At 43.2% G+C, this 23,752-nt stretch overlaps 1 protein-coding gene across 13 annotated transcripts in view; it reads right to left on the bottom strand.

Moving 5' to 3' along the window:
• Positions 1-23,752, bottom strand: part of LOC126284114 (phosphorylase b kinase gamma catalytic chain, skeletal muscle/heart isoform) — a 143,693-nt gene that overhangs the window by 102,634 nt on the left and 17,307 nt on the right. For all 13 annotated transcript variants that reach the window (XM_049982786.1, XM_049982787.1, XM_049982779.1 and 10 more), the window contains one exon: positions 9,374-9,494. In XM_049982786.1, coding sequence (XP_049838743.1) covers positions 9,374-9,494 — 121 coding nt within the window. The remainder of the gene's footprint in view (positions 1-9,373; positions 9,495-23,752) is intronic.

Here is a 23,752-nt window from a genome sequence, read left to right as displayed (position 1 = left end):
AGAAGGTGCATAAAATCACAGTGCTCAGTAGATAGATTATGCACCACATAAGATGTTCTTCCAAAAATGACCCGTACTTCCTTGAAAGCTGGAGGTTAAACTGTAATAGGAGACCAAAGTAATAGCCCAAAAAGATTGAGTGGAAGGTTGTGAAATGAGCTAAAACTGATAGGTGTTCCAATAGTAGCCGAGATATTAGAGTAACAACTCGATTAGGTATACAACTTCATTTAATTGCCTATTGTGACATGCAAGAAATAAATGCAGGTCTATTCTAGTCATGTGCTAGGAGAAGTTGCACTAGGGAGCAGGCCTGTCAGAACATATAGACAAATCATCACCTCTGTACTATCGCACTGAATTAATTCAGACCTGCAGATAGACAACTGAATGAACAGATTCCAATAGTGGGCTCCTGTCACACCTTTCCGAGATATTCATGTCAGCGACTTCAAGCACATATGCATTGATGGATGCCATGTCATGATCAGGGCCCATATGGAGCCCTGTAATGAGAGTTAAATACTGCTGTGTGTCCATTCCCTGTATGTCTTGTAGTTTTTGAACAGCCGTCTTCTGAAACCCATTAGGTACTTAAGGGTAACCCTGTATAATTGTAAGAAAGCAATTTAGAAACAAGATTTTAAACTGTAAAACACTCTCAGTGGCAAATGTGGACTGACTATAATTAATTTGCTATGAGCTTCAGACTAAAACTGCAGAAATTGCAGAAACATAGGAAAATAATGAGATGGGGATTGAGTAAATTGAAACAACCAGTGGTTCTTCAAATAACTTATGGGTTTGCTGCCGGGTGACGTCGTCGAACACCGCCGATATTTCGACAGGAGCACACCCTGCCATTCTCAAGGCACAAATGCAAGGAAGAAGAAATGTGCAAGCAAAATTAATACCTCTGTTCGCAGATGAGAAACAAGGAAGACACCACACACAGAACAAGTGTCAACACAAACAAATATAACCAACATCAGAAATATCGATAGTTACTATCAATCACCAGGTGAGGTAGCACTAATTCGGTCTCTCTCCTAGCACCATCTCTGTTAATAAGGTTGCTTGATAGTCTGATTTCAACAGCTTCCTCAATAACACTATCCCAATAGCTGGACGTGCAATCCAGAATCTCCGTGTTGTTGTATTCCATAGGATGACCGGTGTCAAGGCAATGTTCTGCAGTAGCGGATTTGCTCGGCTGTTGTAAGCGTGTGTGACACTCATGTTCAATACACCGGTCTTCCACAGTCCTGATTGTCTGACCAATATATGACATGCCACAACTGCAAGGAATACAATAGACCCCAGCCTTACACAAACCAAGATCATCTTTTACAGACGCCAACAGGGCCTTAATCTTAGAAGGTGGTTGAAAAACACATTTCACATCATATTTCCGCAAAATACGGCCAATCCTGTTGGAAATGCTTCGTGCGTGAGGCAAAAAGAGCGTAGACTTAGATGTCATTTCGTTGCTATCGTCACTCACCCGTTGCACAGAAGGCTGTTAGCGTAATGCACGTTTGATCTGCCTCCCTCTATAACCATTCTGACGAAAGGTGACTTCGAGATGTGATAGCTCAGCTGCCAAACTTTCAGGGTCTGAGATAACGTGGACCCTGTGAACCAAGGTACGAAGTACTCCTTGATGCTGAGCTGGATAGTGACAACTATCAGCTCGCACATACAAGTCAGTGTGAGTAGGCTTCCTATAAACAGAATGTCGCAATGTACCATAAGTCTTCCTTTTGACCAACACATCAAGGAAGGGAAGGCATGCATTCTTTTCCACCTCCATAGTGAACTGAATATTCGGGTGGATTGAATTCAGGTATTCCAAAAACTGGTTAAATTCTCACTACCATGAGGTCAAACAACTGAAGTATCATCTACACGTCTGAAAAAACACGCAGGTTTCAAGGTCACTGACTCCAATGCACTTCCCTTCAGGATAACAACATTGCTCAACTAGAGTGACCAGCATGTTCTCCAGACATGAACCCTATCGAACATGCATGGGATAGACTGTAATTGGCCACAATTGACAACGGGCTTCCCATTGCAACTCCATCCGTCTGTTCGTAGTACTGACCATTGAATAAAAAGTAAGTGGAAGTCAGCACATGTCGAAACAAATTTGTAACTCGACACCAAACTTAACCTTAATTAGCTGCAACGAATCAGAGAGAGGAACGCGAGTGAAAAGAGAAACCACGTCAAAACTGACTAAAATATCAGAGTCATTCAAACACAATCCCTGCAATTGACGTAAGAAATCTGCAGAGTTCTTAATGTGGTGTTCACACCTTCTTACTAGTGGGCTCAGCAAACTAGCAAGATGTTTAGCTACATAATATGTCGGAGCACCAATATTAGAAACAATAGGCCTCAACGGGACAGCCTCTTTATGGACCTTAGGGAGGCCATATAATCTAGGTGGTACAGCACAGTAAGAATTAACTCCTGATAGTCTCCTGTGACAAAGAACTGTTCCTCAGGAGGTTATTTGTCTTTCTCTCAACACTATTAGTAGGGTCAGCACTGATTTTGCGATATGCCGTATCAGAAAGTAGACACCGCATCTTTTGAATGTACTTGTGCTTGTTCAACAAAACGGTGGCGTTTCCCTTGTCCGCACATAAAATAACAATATCAGAATCCATTATGAGTGAACGTAAAGCAGCCACCTCAGCTGCTGTAATGGACGGATCCCAGTCAACACATGACAAGCTTCCCTCTTAACCTCTTACGGATCGTCGGGAGGTAGTTTATAAACAACCTGTTTGATAGAACTAATAAAATCAACAACTGGCAAACTCTTAAGCATCGGTGTGAAGTTCAAACCTTTCCTCAGCACAGACAAAGCTGCTGCGTCAGACGTTTTCTCCATGAGATTGATCACAGAACGTAGAGAATTAGAATTAGGACACTGAGACAAGAAAATGTTGAAACTTTGCCGAATGATTAGCAGTTTCAGATTGAAATTCCCAGTCGGACTGCGACCAAGAGGCACCATCCACCCAATCCCAAGAGGGGCAGAAATAGTGCTACCTCACCTGTTGATTAATAGTAACTATAGATATTTCTGATGTTGGTTATCTTTGTTTGTGTTGACACTTGTTCTGTGTGTGGTGTCTTCCTTGTTTCTCATCTGTGAACCGAGGTATTAAATTTGCTTGCACATTTCTTCTTACTTGCATTTGTGCCTTGAGAATGGCAGGGTGTGCTCCTGTCGAAATATCAGCGGTGTTCGATGACGTCACCTGGTAGCAAACCTGTAGGTTATTTGAACATACAATTCACCGGGAAAAGTTAAGGTCTCACAACCAGTGGTTGTTGTTTGCTTTAGTGGGAGTATTAGCCAACAACTGACTCAAACAGGTAAATGGAATATAACAGAAGGCAAATGGGTGGCTATGAGATGTGAAATAGTAAGGGCAACAGATGATCAAACAGAGAAAAAAAAGCAAGGCCCAGCAGAAGTCCTTGAATAATGCATGAGATACTGATATTGATGAGAGGTCATATAAAAATGCACCAGATAAAGTAGTAAAACAGGTATACAGAAGCTACAAAATGAGAATGACAAAGTGCAAAATGGGGAAGGAGGAATCGCTAGACTATAAATGCAAAGTTGCAGAAGCACAACTATGGGAAAGATAGATACCAACTATTGGGAAAAGAAACTTCCGGAGGAAAGAGAGACAGCTCAGATGGCAAGGCAGTATTAAGTACAGAAGGGAAGACTGGAAGGAATATACAGAAGAGCTAAACAATAGAAATGAGATTTAAGACAATATTAAAGAATGATAAGATTAAGTATGGGAGATACGACTCTGCAAGAAGAATATGATGATGCTCTGAAAGATATAAATCGAACCAAGTCCACTGTCATAGATGAAATTACCTCAGATTTATTTATATCCATGAAAAAGATACACGAAAAAACTATTCTACCTAGTATGCAAGTTATACGATACAGGTGCAACACCTTCAGACTTAAAGTACCACAGGTTCTGGAGAAATGTAGGTACATATAAGGCAATACTGACTCTAAAACGTATATTAGAAGATAGACTGAGGGAAGGGAAACCTATATCTACACACATCAAAAACGATTTGCATCACTTCGGTGCTGAGAGTTCTGGAACCTGTACAGAAAATTGGAATAGAGGTCAACATAAACATCATTTTCACCCTTTTTATTGCTTACAAAAACCACACAATGCATGCTGTACCACCATACAGTGAGACCTTCAGAGGTAGCTGTACACACCGGTACCTATAATATCCAGTAGCACATCCTCTTGCATTGATGCATGCCTGTATTCGTTGTGGCATACTATCCAGAAGTTCATCTAGGCACTGTTGGTTCAGACTGTCCCACTCCTCAAGGGCGATTCGGCGAAGATCCCTATGAGTGTTTGGTGGGTCACTTCACCCATAAACAGCCCTTTTCAGTCTATCCTATGCATGTTCGATAGGGTTCATGTCTGGAGAACATGCTGGTCACTCTAGTTGAGCAATGTTGTTATCCTGAAGGAAGTCATTCACAGGATGTACACAATGAGGGCATGAGTTGTCGTCCATAAAGATGAATGCCTTGCCAATATGCTGCTGATATGATTGCACTATCGGTCAGAGGATGGCATTCACATATTGTACAGCCGTTACTGAGCCTTCCATGACTACCAGCGGCGTATGTCAGCCCCACATTATGCCACCCCAAGACAGCAGAGACCTCCACCTTGCTGCACTTGCTGGACAGTGTATCTAAGGCGTTCTGCCTGACCGCGTTGCCTCCAAACACATCTCTGATGATTGCCTGGTTGAAGGCATATGTGACACTCATTGGTGAGGAGAATGTGAAGTCAATCCTGAGCATTCCATTTGGCATGTTGTTGGGCCCATCTGTACTGTGCTGCATGGTGTCGTAGTTGCAAAGATGGACCTTCGCCATGGACACTGGGAGTGAAGCTGTACATCATGCAGCCTATTGCACACAGTTTGAGTTGTAACATGATGTCCTGTGGCTGCATGAAAAGCATTATTCAACACGACGGCGTTGCTGTCTGGATTCCTCCGAGACATAATCTGTAGGTAGCAGTCATCCACTGCAGTAGTAGTCCTTGGGTGGCCTGAGTGAGGCATGTTATCGACAGTTCATGTCTCCCTGTATCTCCTCCATGTCTGAAAAACGTCGCTTTGGTTCACTCCAAGATGCATGGACACTTCACTTGTTGAGAGCCCTTCCTGGCACAAATTATCAATGCGGACACGGTCGAACCACAGTATTGACCATCTAGGCATGGTTTAGCTGCAGACAACACGAGCCGTGTACCTCCATCCTGGTGGAATGACTGGTACTGATCAGCTGTCCGACCCTCTCCGTCTAATAGGTGCTACTCACGCATGGTTGTTTACGTCTTTGGGTGGGATTAGAGAAATCTCTGAACATTCAAAGGGACTGTGTCTGTGATACAATATCCACAGTCAATGTCTGTCTTCAGGAGTTCTGCGAACTGGAGTGATGCAAAACTTTTTTTGATGTGTGTATTTGTAAATGTGGAGAAAGCTTTTGACTATGTTGGCTGGAATGCAAACTTAAAAATGCTGAAGTTATCAAAGATAAAATACACATACCAAAAGTTTATTCACACGTACAGAAACCAGGCAGCAGTTACAGGAGTCTAAGTACATAAAATGGAAGCACTAGTCGAGAAGAGAAAAAGACAGGTTTGTAGTGTATTCTCGTTGTTATTCAATCTGTACCTAGAGCAAGCAGTAAAGAAAACAACGAAAAATTTGGAAAGGGAATGAAAGTTTAGGTAGAAGAAATAAAAACTTTGAGGTTTTCTGATATCATAATTCTGTCTAAGAATTGGAAGAGCAGGTGAACAAAATGGAGTGTGTTTTGCAAAGAGGATATAAGCTGAAAATCAACAAAAGCAAAGCAAAGGCAATGGAATACAATAAAATTCCACGATGCTGAGAAAATTAAAAAAGGAACTGACACACCAAAAATAGCAGATGAGGTTGGCTATTTATGCAGCAAAATAACTGTTGATGGGTGAGATAGAGATGACAAAAACTGCAAACTAGGATTAGGGATTGTGTCGGTTGGAGTGGGTGAAGGGGGCTAGGCAGGGAAAAGGAAGAAGAGCTGGGGAAGGATGACTGGCAGCTCAGAGGAAGGAACCAAGTGTGTGACATAGGAATGAGGAACCGAGAGGCAGCTGACGCACAGGAAAGGAATGCAAAACACACACACACACACACACACACACACACACACACACACACACACACACAAGCAGGCAGGCAGCAAGCACATGGTGACTGTAACACGGAGGAGTGGACTACAAGGCACTGACAGACCAGAGGTAGGGGAGACAGTGGGGAAGAGTGTGTGGGTGTAGGATGAGCCAATTTAGGTTACTGTAGCATGGTGGAGATGGGTGTGGGCAGCTGACTAGAAGAGACTGAGGCCAGGAGGAATGGGGGAATGGAGAATGTGCTGCAAGGACAACTCCCATCTATAGTGCTGGGCGAAGGATCCTGATGGTATGGGCTGTGAAACACCTATTGTACTGCAGCACACTGTGCTCAGGAGCATGTTCCACTGCCGGGTGGTCAACCTTGCTCTCTGCCACAGTTCTGCTGTGGCTGTTTGGTTGAGAGGGTAGCAGGTTCATGGTCATGCCCACATAAAATGCTGTGCAACATTTGCAGCAGAGCTGGTATGACATGATTGCTTTCCGCAGGTGGTCCTGCCTCTGATGGTGTAGGATAAGCCATGACGAAACTGGAGGAGGATGTGCTAGGAGGGTGAATCAGACAGGTGTTGCATCTCAGTCTTCCACAGAGATGTGTCATATGTAGCAAGGGGTTGGTAGGAGTGACACAGGAATGAACCCAGATACTGTGTGGATCTGATGGGTGGTGGAATACCCCATTACGAGGAATGGGGAGGATTGTGGGTAGGATGTTCCTCATTTCCAGCCACAATGATTGATAGCTGAAGTCCCAGTGAGGGATACAAATCAGTTGTTTCAGTCCGGGATGATACTGTGTGATGCAGGGAGTGCTCTTTTGCAGCTGGTTTGTGGTGGTGGTGGTGGTGGTGGTGGCAGGATTAGGTGAGGGTGAGAGTATGGTGTGGAAAATCTGTCTGTGGACTGTATTTGGGTGATAGTATCTGTCTGTGAAGGCTTCTTGAAATCTTACTGCATGCTGGGCAAGGGAATTCTCAATGCAGATGCACCATCTATAGGTGGCCAGACTTTATGGGAGTGATTTTTTTTTGTCTGGAAATGATGATGGCTGTCAAAATAAGGTACTGATGATTGTTAATTATGTCACCATCTGACAAAATGAGGTCAACTTCCAGGAAGATTGTACGTTGGACTGTAGAGGACCAGGTGAAGCTATGGGAGAGAAGGTGTTGAGGCCGTGGAGGAATGAGGATAGGTTGTCTTGTTCCTGGGTTCAGATATCAGACCTGAACTAGGCAAGGGATTTGGGAGGCTAGATTGATGCAGCGGGCTGCCATGCCCACTGCTATGTCACAGATTTGTTTGTATATCTTCCCCTCGAAGAAGTAGTAATTATGAGTATGGTATTAATTATAAGGAATGAGGTGATATGTTTGGAGTCTGAAGGATGATGGAAGCAGTAATGTTTGATAGCAAGAAGGCCATGGGCATGGGAGATATTGGTGTATAGAGAGGTAGCATCAACTGTGATGAGTACAGATCCATGCAGTAATGGGGTCGGAATGGTCGAGGATTGGCAAAGGAAATTATTTGTATCTTTAATATGACAGGCTAGGCTATGGGCAATTGGTTGGAAAGTAGGTTACCAAGAAGGGAGATTGTTTCAGTTGGACCACACTAACCAACTTCAATGGGGTGTCCAAGATTGTTGGGTTTATGGTTTTGGAGAAAAATGTCAAAAGTGAGCATGTGGGGCCTCACTTGGATGAGGAAGAAGATATATTTGAGGGAAATATTTTGAAATAAGCATAAGGATTTGAGTAAGTATTGGAGGTTATGCTGGGCGTTTGGGATAGAATTACTGTGGCAATGCTTGTAAGCAGTCAGACAGTTGGTGGATACCTTCTGTCAGGCAATATCTGCACTTCATTACAACAGTGGTGGAATCATTGTCTGCGGAGGGGATGATTAAATCAATGTCTGCCTTGAGGTTGTGGGTGGCTGTTCTTTCTTCCGATAAGAGGTTAGTATTCTTGAGATCTGGGGAAGGATGGCAAGGCTGAGTTGGAAGTACGGAATTTCTGGAAGGTAACCAGGAGATGAGATGGGAGAGGGAAGGTTCACTGTTGAGATTAAATTGGCTTTGGTCGGAGGGGTTGGTAGTAAAAACATTTTTCCACTGACGTCATCAGGAGAAGGTGTGTAGATCATAAATTACTATTGAAGGTGGGGTCTTTGAATGTGACTCAAACTTCTGCAGATAGAGGTTTCTGGTGGAAAAGTTGAAAAGAGTGTTTTGGGTTCATTTAGTTTCTTGTTTTTTGTTGGAGACTAGTGAGGCTGATGCGAAAGTTCAAAAAGGCATGGGTCTGAATGCTACAATAGGTTGACGAGTGGGTTCACTGTGGGAAAGAGAGGTGTTAATGGTTAGCTGAAAAGTTGAAATTCTAAGCTGTTTAGTGAGACATGTCCAGAAGGCACAACTGGTAGAGCACTGCTGCAGAAAGGCAAAAATATGGGTATTACATACAAGCAATTCACTGAACTTTGCATAATGTGAAAAAATTCATTTCTGGTATAGGTCTATTGCTGTTGTGTGCAACTGCAGGTTGTTACCACTGTCATTTCTCTGGTGGTGTTAATGCTAATGAGACCAACACCTACCAGACTATTAAGCACCTACAGATCACATGCAATATTAAAAATTTCATTTAGTAGTCGTGCAGGGCTAGTAGTAACAGACTTAAACTAGCCATCTATTCTTTAACCATTCAATGAAGACCAAAGAAATGTGTCACATGACTGTCGAAGAGTTGGTCTCAAATGCAGAATAAGTTTTCACAATATCATGCTCAATGTTTATAGGTTTGGAGAAGAATTTCTCTCTTTGCTTTGAAGACTTCATCCATCACACTTCACTTGCACAGTGTCTCACTTTTGACAAGATTATTTTAAGTTTTTACTCTACAGATTATTGTTTTTGTATCAGATTAATGTATATCAGTTAGAGTTAATGTAAAGATGACATGAGTGGAGTAGGTATACTTCTCTTCTAATAGGATATGATACATCACATGAATATGCCAGCACTACAAGGGAATTATTTATCAAGGATAATTAAGATTAAAAATACTTATACATACCTTGTCTTCTTCTCTGAGAGTGCCACCACTGAAGTAAGGTAATCGAATAGTTCACCATTCTTACACAGTTCGAACACCAAAAAAATGAAGGTGCTGGATTCAAAAACATCGTGCAGCTCAACTGTGGATGAATACAGATAATCACTTTCATACCATAACAATGGATTTCAAACAGGAATGAATAAAATAACTGATGACAATTTTTGAGACTTTAGCATGAATAACAAAAGTAAACATATACAGAAGATTTCAATATTTCTCTGCCTTTGTCCAAATCAGTTTAGCTGGACCTGACCAGATTAGCTTTTTCCAATTTACACCAACAAACTACAGACATTTTACTGAAGTTCTGCAGGATATTAAAAAAAAAAAACCCACTCCTCTGCTTTAGCCTTAAGCAACTTTATGAAACCAAGGAAAACGAGCAGGTGAGAAATTTAACCCATCATTATCCAAATCGAGCCCCAGAGTATTAACAACTGTGCCACCTTTATTGGTTGTTTAATGACCTGCACCAATATGCCTTCTCGAGAGTAAGTTCTCCGATTTTCTTTAATAAGATCCTAAATTAATTTGTGTAAATGCAAGTGACAGAGGCCATATTTCACCACCAAGAGCAGCTGATAAAATAATTATTTATGGACTACTGATTTCAATCTTCTGATCATATTCAGGTATCCTGTGTAACGACAGAGAGAACACATATGGGACATCTATCTTACTGCACTAGTTCAGGAGTGTTAAGAGTCAATTTTGTGTTACATTTTTTACACATTCCGGTCACTGGCCTAAGAAATTATGTGCAAACCTGTGATTTCCCTAGCCGTCAGTGCTCAAAGAATCTTCGAGCATGGCTTTCCTGATTGCTACGTCAAGATGCTTTATTTCTGAGCAGTAATGACTAGAAGTCAGTTGTTCACTCTTTTAGTGCTTTGGAGAGCAACTAGATGAATGTCTCTGTTTCCATAATGTCCATGTTTTAGGGGAGCTGTGAACATGGATAAATCGCTGAACTGGGCTGCCATTGTGGGAGATGGATTTCCATGTTTGGAAAGAGAAGATGGTAGTTTGGTTGCTTACGGGAGCTGACAAGCTGTTATTGGTGCCTGATCCACAGTGGAAGGACCCCAGCCTCCACGAGTAAGCTGCTCACAGAGCTACTTCCAAAGGTTCCTGTTATAAGTTGGACACGGCAGTGTTGTTATTGGATCCAGTATCCGCACTGCTGAGGGCAATGCCGAGCCATATGCTAGACTCCAATAACTGAGACAGGGTTGTATCAGGGCTTTGCAAAGATGCAGAAGGGTAGTGTGATCTGAGCCGCAGCTGGAGTTACTCGGGCATCAAAGTGTATTAAGGCGAAGATGGTTAATCCATGTGAACCGAGACTCTAAGACAAATCCTAAAAAGCAGTAAGACATTTGCACATTGAATAGTTGGTCGGCGAGGTAAAGTTCAGCTTGTGGGTGGTATGATGTTGACAGAGTACATGACATGAGTCTTGGTGGTTAAAACCAAATGCCTCGGGTGAGGGCCTATGCCTGCAGTTTTTCTTAAGGCGCCTTGCAGTCGACTTCAAGCAACACCCACATTAAAGGAGCAACAGTAGAGGCAAAAGTCATCAGTATGCGAGGAAGGTCATATTGAGGACCCCACAGCTACTGCTAGACCACTGATAGCTACTAGAAAGAGACAGACACTCAGTATAGAACCCTGTGGGACCCCATTCTCTTTGATATGGGGATATTGGGGGAAACATCAACTTGAACCTGGAACATACAGTGTGACAGGATGTTCTGGATGAAAATCGGGAGTGAACCCCGGAGACCCCATGTGTGTAAGGTAGCAAGGACACGATGTCGCTATGTGGTGTCATAAGCCATTTGCAGGTTGAAGAAGATCGGTTTAAGGTGTTGATATTGGGCAAAAGCTCTTCAGAAGGCAGACTTCAGGTACACAAGATTATCGGTAATGATGAAAATCCCCCTGAGGTGGAGCTAGAAGGTCCCAAGATTCAAGGAGCAAACGCAGTTGCTGGCTCACCATGCATTCAAGCAACTTACAGAGAACACTCGTGAGACTGACTTGGGCATTAACTGTCAATCTCTAGAGGGTGCTTACAAGTTTCAGCAGTGGAGCAATGATGCTTTCTCACCACTGAGATGGGAACTCGCCCTCATTCCAGATGCAGTAAAGGATGGTACGGGTATGACACTGACAGTCCACTGGTAGGTTCTTGATGATTTGCTTGTGGGTGCACAGCCCTGGGACTGCATCAGGGCAGTGGGCTAGGACAGTAACAAATTTCCACTTGCCGAATGGAGAACTGTATTGACTCCAGGTGGCATATAGTAAAATACAACTGCTTTGCTCCAACCACTGTGTTAGGACATGAAAGGCATGTTCATAATTATCAGACATTGAGGCTTGAGCATAAAACAGATCAAAATGTTCAGCAAAGGCATCTGGGTCACAGTAGAAAGTGCCATTCAAGGCAATACCATGTAACCCTTCAGGTGTCTGGTATCTGAAGAGACATCTAATCTTCGGCCAAAGGAGAGGAAGGTGGTCTGATGGTTGAAAATGCCACATTAAAGGAGCTACAGTAGGTTCTCCTGCTAGGTAGTTCGCACGGTAGAATGGTCCAGCAGTTGCAGGAAGTGTTGGCGAGTGAGTACCAGGTCACCAGCAATGTGTTTCTTTCTTTTTTTTTTTCTTTTCTTTTTGGGGCGCAAAACTGCTATGGTCATTAGCACCCGGGCTGTGATTTAGGAAACAGTAAAAAATTAAAATGAAAACCAGCAGCAACGGGAAAGAAACTAAAAAAAATTGGAGAAACTAAAAGCAGAAGGAAAGCTTAAAAATCCACTACAGAAAGGGGTTGGTTGTCCCCAAAAAGAGCTTCAAATGACTGACGTCATTTTACTGGCACTAATAAAATCGAGAATGCGATCGGCCGAGCGCGTGTCATCTGCTAAAATGGACGGATATATCAGGTGACAGCTGTAGACGGGTGCGTAACGGAGTAAAATAGGGGCACTCAATTAAAAGGTGTCTTATCGTCCACAGCTGAGAGCAGTGGGGACAGTGTGGGGGAGGATCGCCACTTAAAAGATGTCGATGGCTAAACGTAATCCACGGTGGTGGATAGAGTCGAGCCGCCGAAGAATAGACGGCTGAGCAGAGGAGTAAACTATGCTTTCATAGTCCAATTTCGAGTGCACTAAGGCACAATAGAGGTGGAGAAGGACCACTCGGTCCGCTCCCCAGGAGGTACCATTCAGGACACCGAGGGTGTTGGATTGCAGACAGTGAGCCGAAAGATAGGAAATGTGGGAGGACCAGCACAGTTTTCTGTCAAACAGAAGACCCAAGAATTTAGCGACGTCCGAAAACGGAAGGTTGAAAGGTCCTAGATGTAAAGAGGGCGGAAGAAACTCCATATGATGCCAAAAATTAACACAAACAGTCTTACTGGGAGAAAAGCGGAAGCCTGTATCAAGGCTCCAAGAGTGGAGGCGATCGAGACAGCCTTGAAGACGTCCTTCAAGAAGGCTGGTCCGTTGAGAGCTGTAATAGATCGCAAAATCGTCCACAAAGAGAGAGCCTGACACATCGGGAGGGAGACAGTCCATACTTGGATTTATGGCAATGGCAAACAGTACAACACTCAGATCGGAGCCCTGAGGTACCCTGTTTTCATGGGAGAGAGTGGTGTTCACCCGCACTCTAAATGTGTGCTCTGACATAAATTCGCGAAGAAAAAGGGGCAGCCGACCTCGAAAGCCCCAAGAGAACAGTGTGCGGAGGATGCCTGTCCTCCAACAGGTATCATATGTTCACTCCAGATCAAAAAATATTGCTACTGTTTGGCGTTTCCAGAGAAAATTGTTCATGATATAAGTGGAGAGAGCAACAAGATGGTCAACTGCAGAATGATGCTTTCGGAAACCACAATGGGCAGGTGTTAAAAGACTGTGGGACTCCAGCCACCAAGCTAAACGGCAATTAACCATACACTCCAAAACCTTACATACACTACTGGCGAGTTCCAGGTTTCGGAACAGGAACAACAATAGCTTCCCACCATTGTCTGGGAAAAGTACTGTCGGTCCAAATTCCATTATAAAGGCGAAGGAGGTAACGCAGACTATGGGTTGATAAATGCAGCAACATTTGCATGTGGATACCATCCGGTCCTGGGGCGGAGGAGTGAGAAGAAGAGAGTGCATGCTGGAGTTCCCGCATGGAGAAAACAGTATTATAGCTTTCGCGATTTTGAGAGGAGAAAGCAAGAGGTCGCACTTCCGCTGCACATTTCTTTGGGAGAAACACTGGCAGGTAATTTGAAGAGCTCGAAATCTCAGCAAAGTGTTGACCCAATGAGTTAGAAATTGCGACGGGGTCCACTAACGTATCATGCACGACAGTGAGCCCAGAGACCGGAGAGAAACTAGGCGTGCCAGATAACCATCGAATCCTACTCCAAACTTCCGAGGAGGGAGTGAAGGTGTTAAATGAGCTAGTAAAGAATTTCCAGCTTGCCTTCTTGCTATTGTGGATGACGCGACGGCATCGGGCACGGGACTGCTTATAGCAGATATAGTTGGCCAAAATACGATGGTGGCGGAAAACGCGAAGAGCACGTCGCCGCTCACGTATTGCGCCACGGCACGCCTTGTTCCACCAAGAAACTGGGGGGTGCCGGGGCAATTCGGAGGTGCGTGGTATTGAACGTTCCGCAGCTGTAAGAATAACGTCTGTAATATGAGTGACCTCATCGTCGATGCTAGGAAAGTGACGGTCATCGAATGTCGCTAGAGATGAAAAAAGTGTACAATCGGCTTGGGCAAACTTCCAGCGTCTCGGGTGCATATATGGCAGTTGTGGCTGCAATTGAAGGACACACGGAAAGTGGTCACTCGAGTGTGTACCAGCAAGGGCGAACCATTCGAAGCGCAGAGCTAGCGGAACAGTACCGACCGAAAGGTCCAAATGAGAGAAAGTTGTCGTGGAGGCAGACAAAAATGTAGGGTTCCCAGTGTTGAGGCAAACAAGATCCGCTTGGTGGAAGACATCCAGCAATAGTGAGCCACGTGGACATGGATGTGGAGATCCCCAAAGAGGGTAGTGGGCATTGAAGTCCCCAACCAGCAAATAGGGAGGTGGAAGCTGACTGAGAAGATGAAGGAGATCAGCTCATGCCATTGATGTGGACGATGGAATGTACAAAGAGAAAAGGTGTATTCAGAAAGGGAAAGACGGACAGCGACTGCTTGAAAGGAAGTGTTTAAGGGGATTGGGTGATAATGGAGAGTATTATGGAGAAGAATCACGAGTCCTCCATGTGCTGGAGTGCCTTCAACAGAGGTGAGATCAAATCGGACTGCCTGAAAATGGGGAAGACAAAGTGGTCGTAGGGATGCAGCTTTGTTTCCTGAAGACAGAAGATGACCTGCGAGTAGGATCGGAGGAGGATCCTCAATTCATCCCGATTGGCTCGAATACCGCGGATATTCCAATGGATAATGGACATAGGGTGGACAGAAAATGGAAGAATGTGGTCAAGGCTGCCGTCAACTCAATGACTGCTCAGAGCTAGCGACCGACAGAGTGGAACGGCACTCAGCCAAAGGTGATCCATAGGTTGTGCAGGAGCAGCTCCTGCCGCCAGCAATCGGCCGGTTGATCGGCCACTAGCAGTGCGCCTCGGCGACACAGAAGACGTCCGAGGGCGGATACTGCCAGGTGGTGCTGTAGATGAGACATGCCATGGCGGAGAAGGAGAGGAACTGGGTTTCTTATTAGCTTTCTTGGAACCATGATGTTTAGATGGAGGAGGAACCGATGGTTGTCAAGTTGGGGCACGTAAAAATTCTTCACGAGTACGCTCCTTTTTGGAAGTCCAGGTGTCTGACTTTTGGGTTCGAGATTTAGCAGAACCCGATGAAGGGTGAGCCATAGAAGGAGCGGGTGAAAGTGGGGAGGTTGAACGGGTGATCTTTGCGCTGGCCGATCTGATGACCGTGTCACTAAAGGTGAAATCACAAGTCTGTGGGGCCGCCTCCTTTGTTGGCCGAGGAGAGGCAAGGACAGTGCTGTATTTTCCTGTCTGAGGCACAGTGGGCTTTCGACTTTCGAATAATTTTCGAGCAGCAAAGGTCGACACCTTTTCCTTCACTTGAGCTTTTCGTCTTTAAAAATGGGGCAATCTCGAGAGGAAGCAGCGTGGTCACCCATACAGTTGATGTAACGAGGGGATGGAGGTGGACAAGCACCCTCATGGGCATCCTTGCCACACGTAACACATTTGGCTGGGTAGGAACAGGACTCGCTGGTGTGATTGAACAGCTGGCACCGATAGCAACGCGTAGGGTTTGGGATGTAGGGGCGAACGGAAATTATCTCATAGCCCCCTTTTATTTTCGATGGGAGTTGAACTCTGTCAAATGTCTAGAAGATAGTACGGGTTGGAACGATGTTTGTGTCAACCCTTTTCATAACTCTATGAACAGCTGTTACGCACTGGTCAGACAGGTAGTGCTGAATTTCCTCGTCAGACTATACGTCGAGGGAGTGTGTATAGACGATTCCATGTGAGGAATTTAAAGTGCAGTGCGCTTCAACCCGGACAGGGAAGGTATGGAGAAGTGAAGGACACAGCAATTTTTGTGCCTGGAGGGCACTGACTGTTTCTAACAACAAGGTGCCATTCCGTAATCTCGAACAAGACTTTACAGGACCTGCAATTGCGTTGACACCTTTCTGAATAATGAAAGGGTTGACCGTAGAGAAGTCGTGACCTTTGTCAGACCGAGAAACAACAAGGAACTGTGGCAACGATGGAAGAACTGTCTGTGGCTGAGACTCAGTGAACTTACGCTTATGAGCAGACAAAGTGGAAGATGAGGAAACCATCGCAGAAGAATCCCCCATGATTACCGGCGTCTCCGATGGCGCGCTCCTCCCTTGTGGGGGCCCTCTCTGAGGGCACTCCCGCCTTAAGTGATTGTTCACACCTCAGGTCACACCTCCCGACAAACGGACGGAGGGACCAATCGGCACTTTCGGAAGCTATCAGCTCGGGTAATCACCCCTCCCTGGGCCTGGCCGTTACCAGGGGGTACGTACGTCTCCTACCTGTCTACCCGGGACGGGGAATTACGCGTTATCTCGTCACCGGCTATGCACGAAAATGCGTGGGTCGGCCTTCAGACACGCACAGGGAGGAAGAAAGAAAAAGGGGAAAACAAAGAAAGGGAAAGGAAAGAAGTGAGGTCTCAACTGCCGCAGCAGAGAAAAGGATAAAGAGAAGAGGTAAGGAAAAGAGAAGGACAAAGGATGGATGAAGACATGCAAGCAGAGAGGGCGAAGAATGTGTCACATTTTCGAGCGTCCATCTCCGGATGTAGGCACAAACCATACTCCCAGAGGGAGAGAAAGGGAAGGAAAGAGCCAGAGGTGAGGGGAGAGGGGGCGAAGATGGGGGATAGGGAAGGATGCGGAAAAGGAAGGTATGCAACCCGGAAAGGAAGGAGGGCCACATTAGCTCGGGGTCCCGTGTTCGCTACGCACGTATCCACAAAAAAGTTGTGGACCCCCTGGGGGCAACAGCATTGTGAAGCCTAGTGCAGGGTTGGCTCAGATGACTGACTGCATAGGTGACTTGTGTAGGAATTTTACAAAGGAGTATCAGGTGGTGATAGTGGGTGGAGCAGGGAACAGTCTTGATAGGGACAGGAAATATGATGATGGTGGTGATCTGGTAAAGATAGCTACTGAAACTGGTGGCACTAATATGCATTTCACGCAACTGTTCAGCATCATGATTGCCCTCATCTTAATGTGGCTGCTAGGTGCTTTAACATGAGGCTGGAGAAGGCACTGATGGCAGAGGGCAAGGGTCACATTTCAGTGGTGCCAGTTGAGTCTAACAGTAGATCGGGTTTCACTAGGCATGGCCTGCACCTCAATTGGTTTGGGAAAGGGAGTCTATCAAAGCTTGTAGGTGACTGTGTAGTAGGTGGTGGTGGGATCACTTGTGGAAAAATTCCTGTAGTAGTTGGTGTTAGAGCAGTGCCTGTTTTAGACTGAAGTCAGCTGATAGGCATACCTGCTTAAAGGAAGCCCCTGTAACAAAAGGGCTCACCTTTAGAGGACATCATGTTTCCAAGTAGAGAAGCAATTAGCATATTTCATCAAAATATAAGACTTATTAGGGATAACGTTAGTGAACTCCTTATAGATGTTGACTCTGAAATTATTGGTATGTCAGAGCACCACTTAAATACTTTAACAATTGTGAGGCTTCCTTTAGCAGGATACAGATTAGCTGGCTCTTGTTGTAGCTGGGATTCAGTCATAAAAAAACTTTTTGAAGTACATCATCTTTACACCAGTGGCTTATAACAGACACTGGTGTAAAGATGATGTCCTTCAAATAGATCACCTGGCTGTTTTTCAAGGAGTTCCTTGCGGGGTGTGGGAGTGGCTATGTACGTAAAAAACAGTATTCTATTTCAGTCAATAAACGTATCACGGCACTGCATTGAACAGATATTTGAATGTTGTGCAGGGGCAGTTGAATATAGTGAAACTAAACTTCTAATAATTGTTGTTTATAGGTCCCATAACTCTGACTTCAGAGCATTTCTGGTCAAGCTAGAGAGGGTTCTCGATCCACTTTGTAGGAAGTACCAGAAATTAGTTATATGTGGTGGTTTCAATATAAATTTTGTGTATGATGGTGGAAGAAAAAGGATGTTGGTAGATCTTCTAAATTCATATGATCTGATGCATACTGTGTTTTTTTCCAACTAGGGTGCAGGGGAATAATAGCACAGCCATAGACAATATTTTCATTCATTCTTCACTACGAGACAGGCATTCTTTTAGTAAAAGGGTGAATGGCCTTTCAGGCCATGATGCGCATATTTTAACACTACAGCACTTTTGTACTCAAACAAATGTCACATATAATTATAAACTAGGTAGGAAAGTTAATCCAACAGCAATAGAAAGTTTTTTAAACCTTGTCAAGGAACAAGAGTGGCAGGATGTTTATAGTGCTGATAACATAGATGATAAATATAATGCTTTCCTTAATACATTCATCATGCTCTTTGAGAGCATTCTCTTTCCATTACAACACACTAAATGGGGTACTAGCAGTAATAGGCAGCCCAGATGGCTAACTAGTGGGATAAGGATACCACGTAGAACAAAGTGGGAAGTATATCAAAATATTACAAGTAGTCACAATACAACAACAGTAGCCCACTGCAAACAGTATTATAAGGTGCTTAAAAGTGTTATTAGGAAGGCAAAGAGTATGTGGTATGCAAATAGAATAGCTAATTCACAGGATAACACTAAAACCATTTGGTCAATTGTGAAAGAAGTGTCTCGTCAGCAGCACAAGATCGATGATATAAAGTCATTTCCTAGAAAAAAATATTTCTGTTGCTGATAAATTAGATATATGTACAATAATTAACAATTTTTTTCTGAGCACTGCTAGAGAGTTAAATAAAAATTTAGTTTCTACAGGGAATCATATAACTCTTGGCAAACACCTTTCTGAGATTGGTATCTAAAATACTCCTCTGTGATACAGACAAGGAGAAGACTGAGTCAATAATTAAATCACTGAAGACTAAGGACTCTCATGGTTATGATGGAGATATTTGTAATTTTTCCTTTGGGGATGGTCAGTTTCCTGAACGATTAAAGTACTCAATAGTAAAGCCACTTTATAAAAAGGGAGAAAGGGATAATGTAGATAATTTTGGACCTATTTCTATGCCATCAGTGTTTGCTTAAGTTATTGAAAAGGCTGTGTATGTAAGGATAATTCATCATTTTATACCACACGAATTGCTATCAAATGTGCAGTTTGGCTTTAGAAGGCATTTAACAACTGAAAACGCTATATTTTCTATTCTCTGTGATGTACTGGATGGGTTAAGCAAACAGATTTGAACACTAGGCATATTTTTTGATTTAACTAAGGCGTTTGATTGTGTTGATCACAAAATATTGCTCCAGAAGTTGGACCATTATGGAATACGGGGAGTAGCTCACAATTGGCTTGCCTCTTACTTTAGCAACAGACAGCAAAAGGTCATTATTCACAATGTTGAGAATGGCTGTGATGTGGGGTCTGAGTGGGTACGGTCAAGTGGGGGGTGCCCCAGGGATCAGTGCTGGGGCCATTCATGTTTCCTATTTATATAAATGATATGCCCCCTAGCATTACGAATAACTATAAAATTGTTCTGTTTGCTGATGACACTAGCTTGGTAGTAATGGATGTTGTGCGCAACACTGGCTTGGTTTCAAGTAGTGCAGTTCATGACCTAAGTTCATGGCTTGAGGAAATAAACTAATGTTAAATCACAGTAAGATTCAGTTCTTACAGTTTATAACACACAGTTCAACAAAACCTGACGTTTTAATTTCACAGAATGGGCACATGATTAGTGAAACTGAACAGTTCTAATTTCTTGGTGTTCAGATAGATAGTAAACTGACCTGGAAAGCTCACATTCAGGATCTTGTTCAAAGACTTAATGCTGCCATCTTTACTATTCAAATGGTATCTGAAGTGAGTGATTGTTCAACATGAAAATTAATCTACTCTGCTTATTTTCATTCGCTTATGTCATATGGTATTATATTTTGGGGTAAATCTTCCCATTCTAAAATGATATTTTTGGCTCAGAAATGGACGGTTCGGGCAATAAGTGGTGTAAGTTCGCGAACCTCTTGTTGACCCCTGCTCATGAGCCTGGGTATTTTCACATTGGTCTCTCAACATATATATTCCTTACTGTCATTTCTTGTTAACAATATTAGCTTATTTCCAAGAATAAGAAGCTTTCACTCAGTTAATACTCGGCAGAAATCAAACCTGCATTTGGATCGGACTTCCTTACCTCTTGTGCAGAAAGATGTACAGTATACTGCTGTATCCATTTCCAATAAGCTACCACTGTAATTAAAAAATCACAGCTGTAATCCACGCGCTTTCAAATCGAAACTGAAGAGTTTAGTCATGGGTCACTCCTTCTATTCTGTTGAAGAGTTCCTTGAAAATTGAGCTGCTCCTATTTTGTCAAGGAGTTCCTGGAAAATTAAGCTTATTCTTGTTGTATTGTTGATGGCATTTACTTAAAGTTATGGATTGACTTTTTTCGGGTTCATAAACATTTTCTTTTTATCTGTTATTACTTTTATGTTGTAATTTCTTGTACTGACACGTTCCATGACCTTGTAGATTTGCTTCTCAGTTTGGTCCTACGGAACTTGACATGTAAATAAATGAATAAATCAATAAATAAACAAAACGGCCTTGCTGTGAACACCTTAAAGCAAGGGTAACTGCAGTCGTAATTCCTTCCGACGACATGCAGCTTTACTGTATGTTTAAATGATGATGGCGTCCTCTTGAGTAAAACCGCCCCACATTCAGATCTACTGCGGGGGACTACTCAGGATGATGTCATTATCAGCAGAAACAAAACTGGAGTTCTATGAATCAGAGTGTGGAATGTCAGATCGCTTAATTGGGCAGGTAGTTAGAAAAATTAAAAAGAGAAATGGATAGATTAAAGTTAAATGTAGCGGGAATTAATAAAGTTCGGTGGCGGGAGGTACAAGACTTCTGATCAGGTGAATATAAAATGAAAGAAGGATAATGCAGGAGTAGGTTAATAATGAATAAAAAAAACACGAACGTGGATAAACTACTATGAAAAGCATAGTGAATGCATTATAGAAGCCAAGATAGACATGAAGCCCACACCTATAACAGTAGTACAAGTTTAAATGACAACTAGCTCTGCAGATGAAGAAATTGAAAAAATGTATGATGTGATAAAAAGAAATTTTAAGATAGGTAAGGGAGATGAAATTTTAATATTCATGGGGGACTGGAATTCAATAGTGGCAAAAGGAAAAGAAGTAGGTGAATATGGACTGCGCGTAAGGAATGAAAGAGGAAGCTGCCTGGTAGAATTTTGCACAGCGCAGAACTTAATCACAGCCCACTTGATTTAAGAATCACGAAAGGAGGTCGTGTATGTGGAAGAGGCCTGGAGACACTGGATGATTTCAGGTAGATTATATAATATTATATTATATAATACCCTCAGACTTCAAGAAGAATATAATAATTCCAATCCCAAAGAAAGCAGGTGCTGACAGATGTGAAAATTACCGAACTATCAGTTTAATAAGCCACGGCTGCAAAATACTAACGCGAATTCTTTACAGACGAATGGAAAAACTGGTAGATGCAGACCTCGGGGAGGATCAGTTTGGATTCCGTCGAAATGTTGGAACACGTGAGGCAATACTGACCTTACGACTTATCTTAGAAGAAAGATTAAGAAAAGGCAAACCTACGTTTCTAGCATTTGTAGACTTAGAGAAAGCTTTTGACAATGTTGACTGGAATACTCTTTTTCAAATTCTAAAGGTGGCAGGGGTAAAATACAGGGAGCGAAAGGCTATTTATAATTTGTACAGAAACCAGATGGCAGTAATAAGAGTCGAGGGGCATGAAAGGGAAACAGTGGTTGGGAAAGGAGTGAGACAGGGTTGTAGCCTCTCCCCGATGTTATTCAATCTGTATATTGAGCAAGCAGTAAAGGAAACAAAAGAAAAATTTGGAGTAGGTATTAAAATTCATGGAGACGAAGTAAAAACTTTGAGGTTCGCCGATGACATTGTAATTCTGTCAGAGACGGCAAAGGACTTGGAAGAGCAGTTGAACGGAATGGACAGTGTCTTGAAAGGAGGATATAAGATGAACATTAACAAAAGCAAAACGAGGATAATGGAATGTAGTCAAATTAAATCGGGTGATGCTGAGGGAATTAGATTAGGAAATGAGACACTTAAAGTAGTAAAGGAGTTTTGCTATTTAGGAAGTAGAATAACTGATGATGGTCGAAGTAGAGAGGATATAAAATGTAGACTGGCAATGGCAAGGAAAGCGTTTCTGAAGAAGAGAAATTTGTTAACATCGAATATAGATTTATGTATCAGGAAGTCGTTTCTGAAAGTATTTGTTTGGAGTGTAGCCATGTATGGAAGTGAAACATGGACGATAACTAGTTTGGACAAGAAGAGAATAGAAGCTTTCGAAATGTGGTGCTACAGAAGAATACTGAAGATAAGGTGGATAGATCACGTAACTAATGAGGAGGTATTGAATAGGATTGGGGAGAAGAGAAGTTTGTGGCACAACTTGACTAGAAGAAGGGATCGGTTGGTAGGACATGTTTTGAGGCATCAAGGGATCACAAATTTAGCATTGGAGGGCAGCGTGGAGGGTAAAAATCGTAGAGGGAGACCGAGAGATGAGTACACTAAGCAGATTCAGAAGGATGTAGGTTGCAGTAGGTACTGGGAGATGAAGCAGCTTGCACAGGATAGAGTAGCATGGAGAGCTGCATCAAACCAGTCTCAGGACTGAAGACAACAACAACAACAACAACATATAATGGTAAGACAGATATTTACGAACCAGGTTTTAAACTGTAAGGCATTTCCAGGGGGCAGATGTGGACTCTGACCACAATTTATTGGTTATGAATTGCAGATTAAAACTGAACAAACTGCAAAAAGGTGAGAATCTAAGGAGATTACACCTGGATAAACTGAAGTAACAAGAGGCTATAGAGTGTTTCAGAGAGAGCATTAGGGAACAATTGACAAGAAAAGGGAAAAGATATACAGTAGAAGAGGAATGAGTAGCTTTGAGAGATGAAATAGTGAAGGCAACAGCGATTGGTTGGTTGGTTTAAAAGAGGGGGGGAGGGACCAAACTGGGGCCAGCCACTCTGCAAAACACATTAAAACCACAACACTAAAACGACTAGGGTGAAGGACACAGAGGTACAAAGGACATGTGCTAAAACTTAGATCAAATGATAAAACCCACCCTCACAAATAAGACATATAATTAAAGCTACTGTTGAGGCACTGTCGCCAAACACCGAAGGTAGGGTGCTGGGATAGTTAAAAGTCCGCTGCAGAGTGGTTAAAAGTGGGCAGTGCAGCAAGAGGTGGACGACCGTCATTTGTGACCACAGTGACGCCGAGGTGGGTCCTTGCGATGGAGGAGGTAACCATGCATTAGCCATATATGGCCAACTCGGAGCCGGCAGAGGACCACTGATTCCGTGTGAGAGGACTGCTTGGAAGACTTCCACACAGTCGTAGTCTCCTTAATGACACACAATTTGTTGTGCATACTGTTATGCCATTCAGTCTCCCAAAGCCGAAAAACGCTGTGGCTTAAGACAGAATGCAGGTCAGTTTAGGAGATGCCCATCTCCAGAAGCAGTTTTCGCATAGCCTGTTTGGCCA

This window comes from Schistocerca gregaria, chromosome 8 (genome assembly GCF_023897955.1).
Source record: "Schistocerca gregaria isolate iqSchGreg1 chromosome 8, iqSchGreg1.2, whole genome shotgun sequence".
Classification (NCBI taxonomy): Eukaryota; Metazoa; Arthropoda; class Insecta; order Orthoptera; family Acrididae; genus Schistocerca; species Schistocerca gregaria.
Note: the sequence above shows the minus strand (reverse complement) of the source record. Positions and strands in the feature narration are given on the sequence as shown.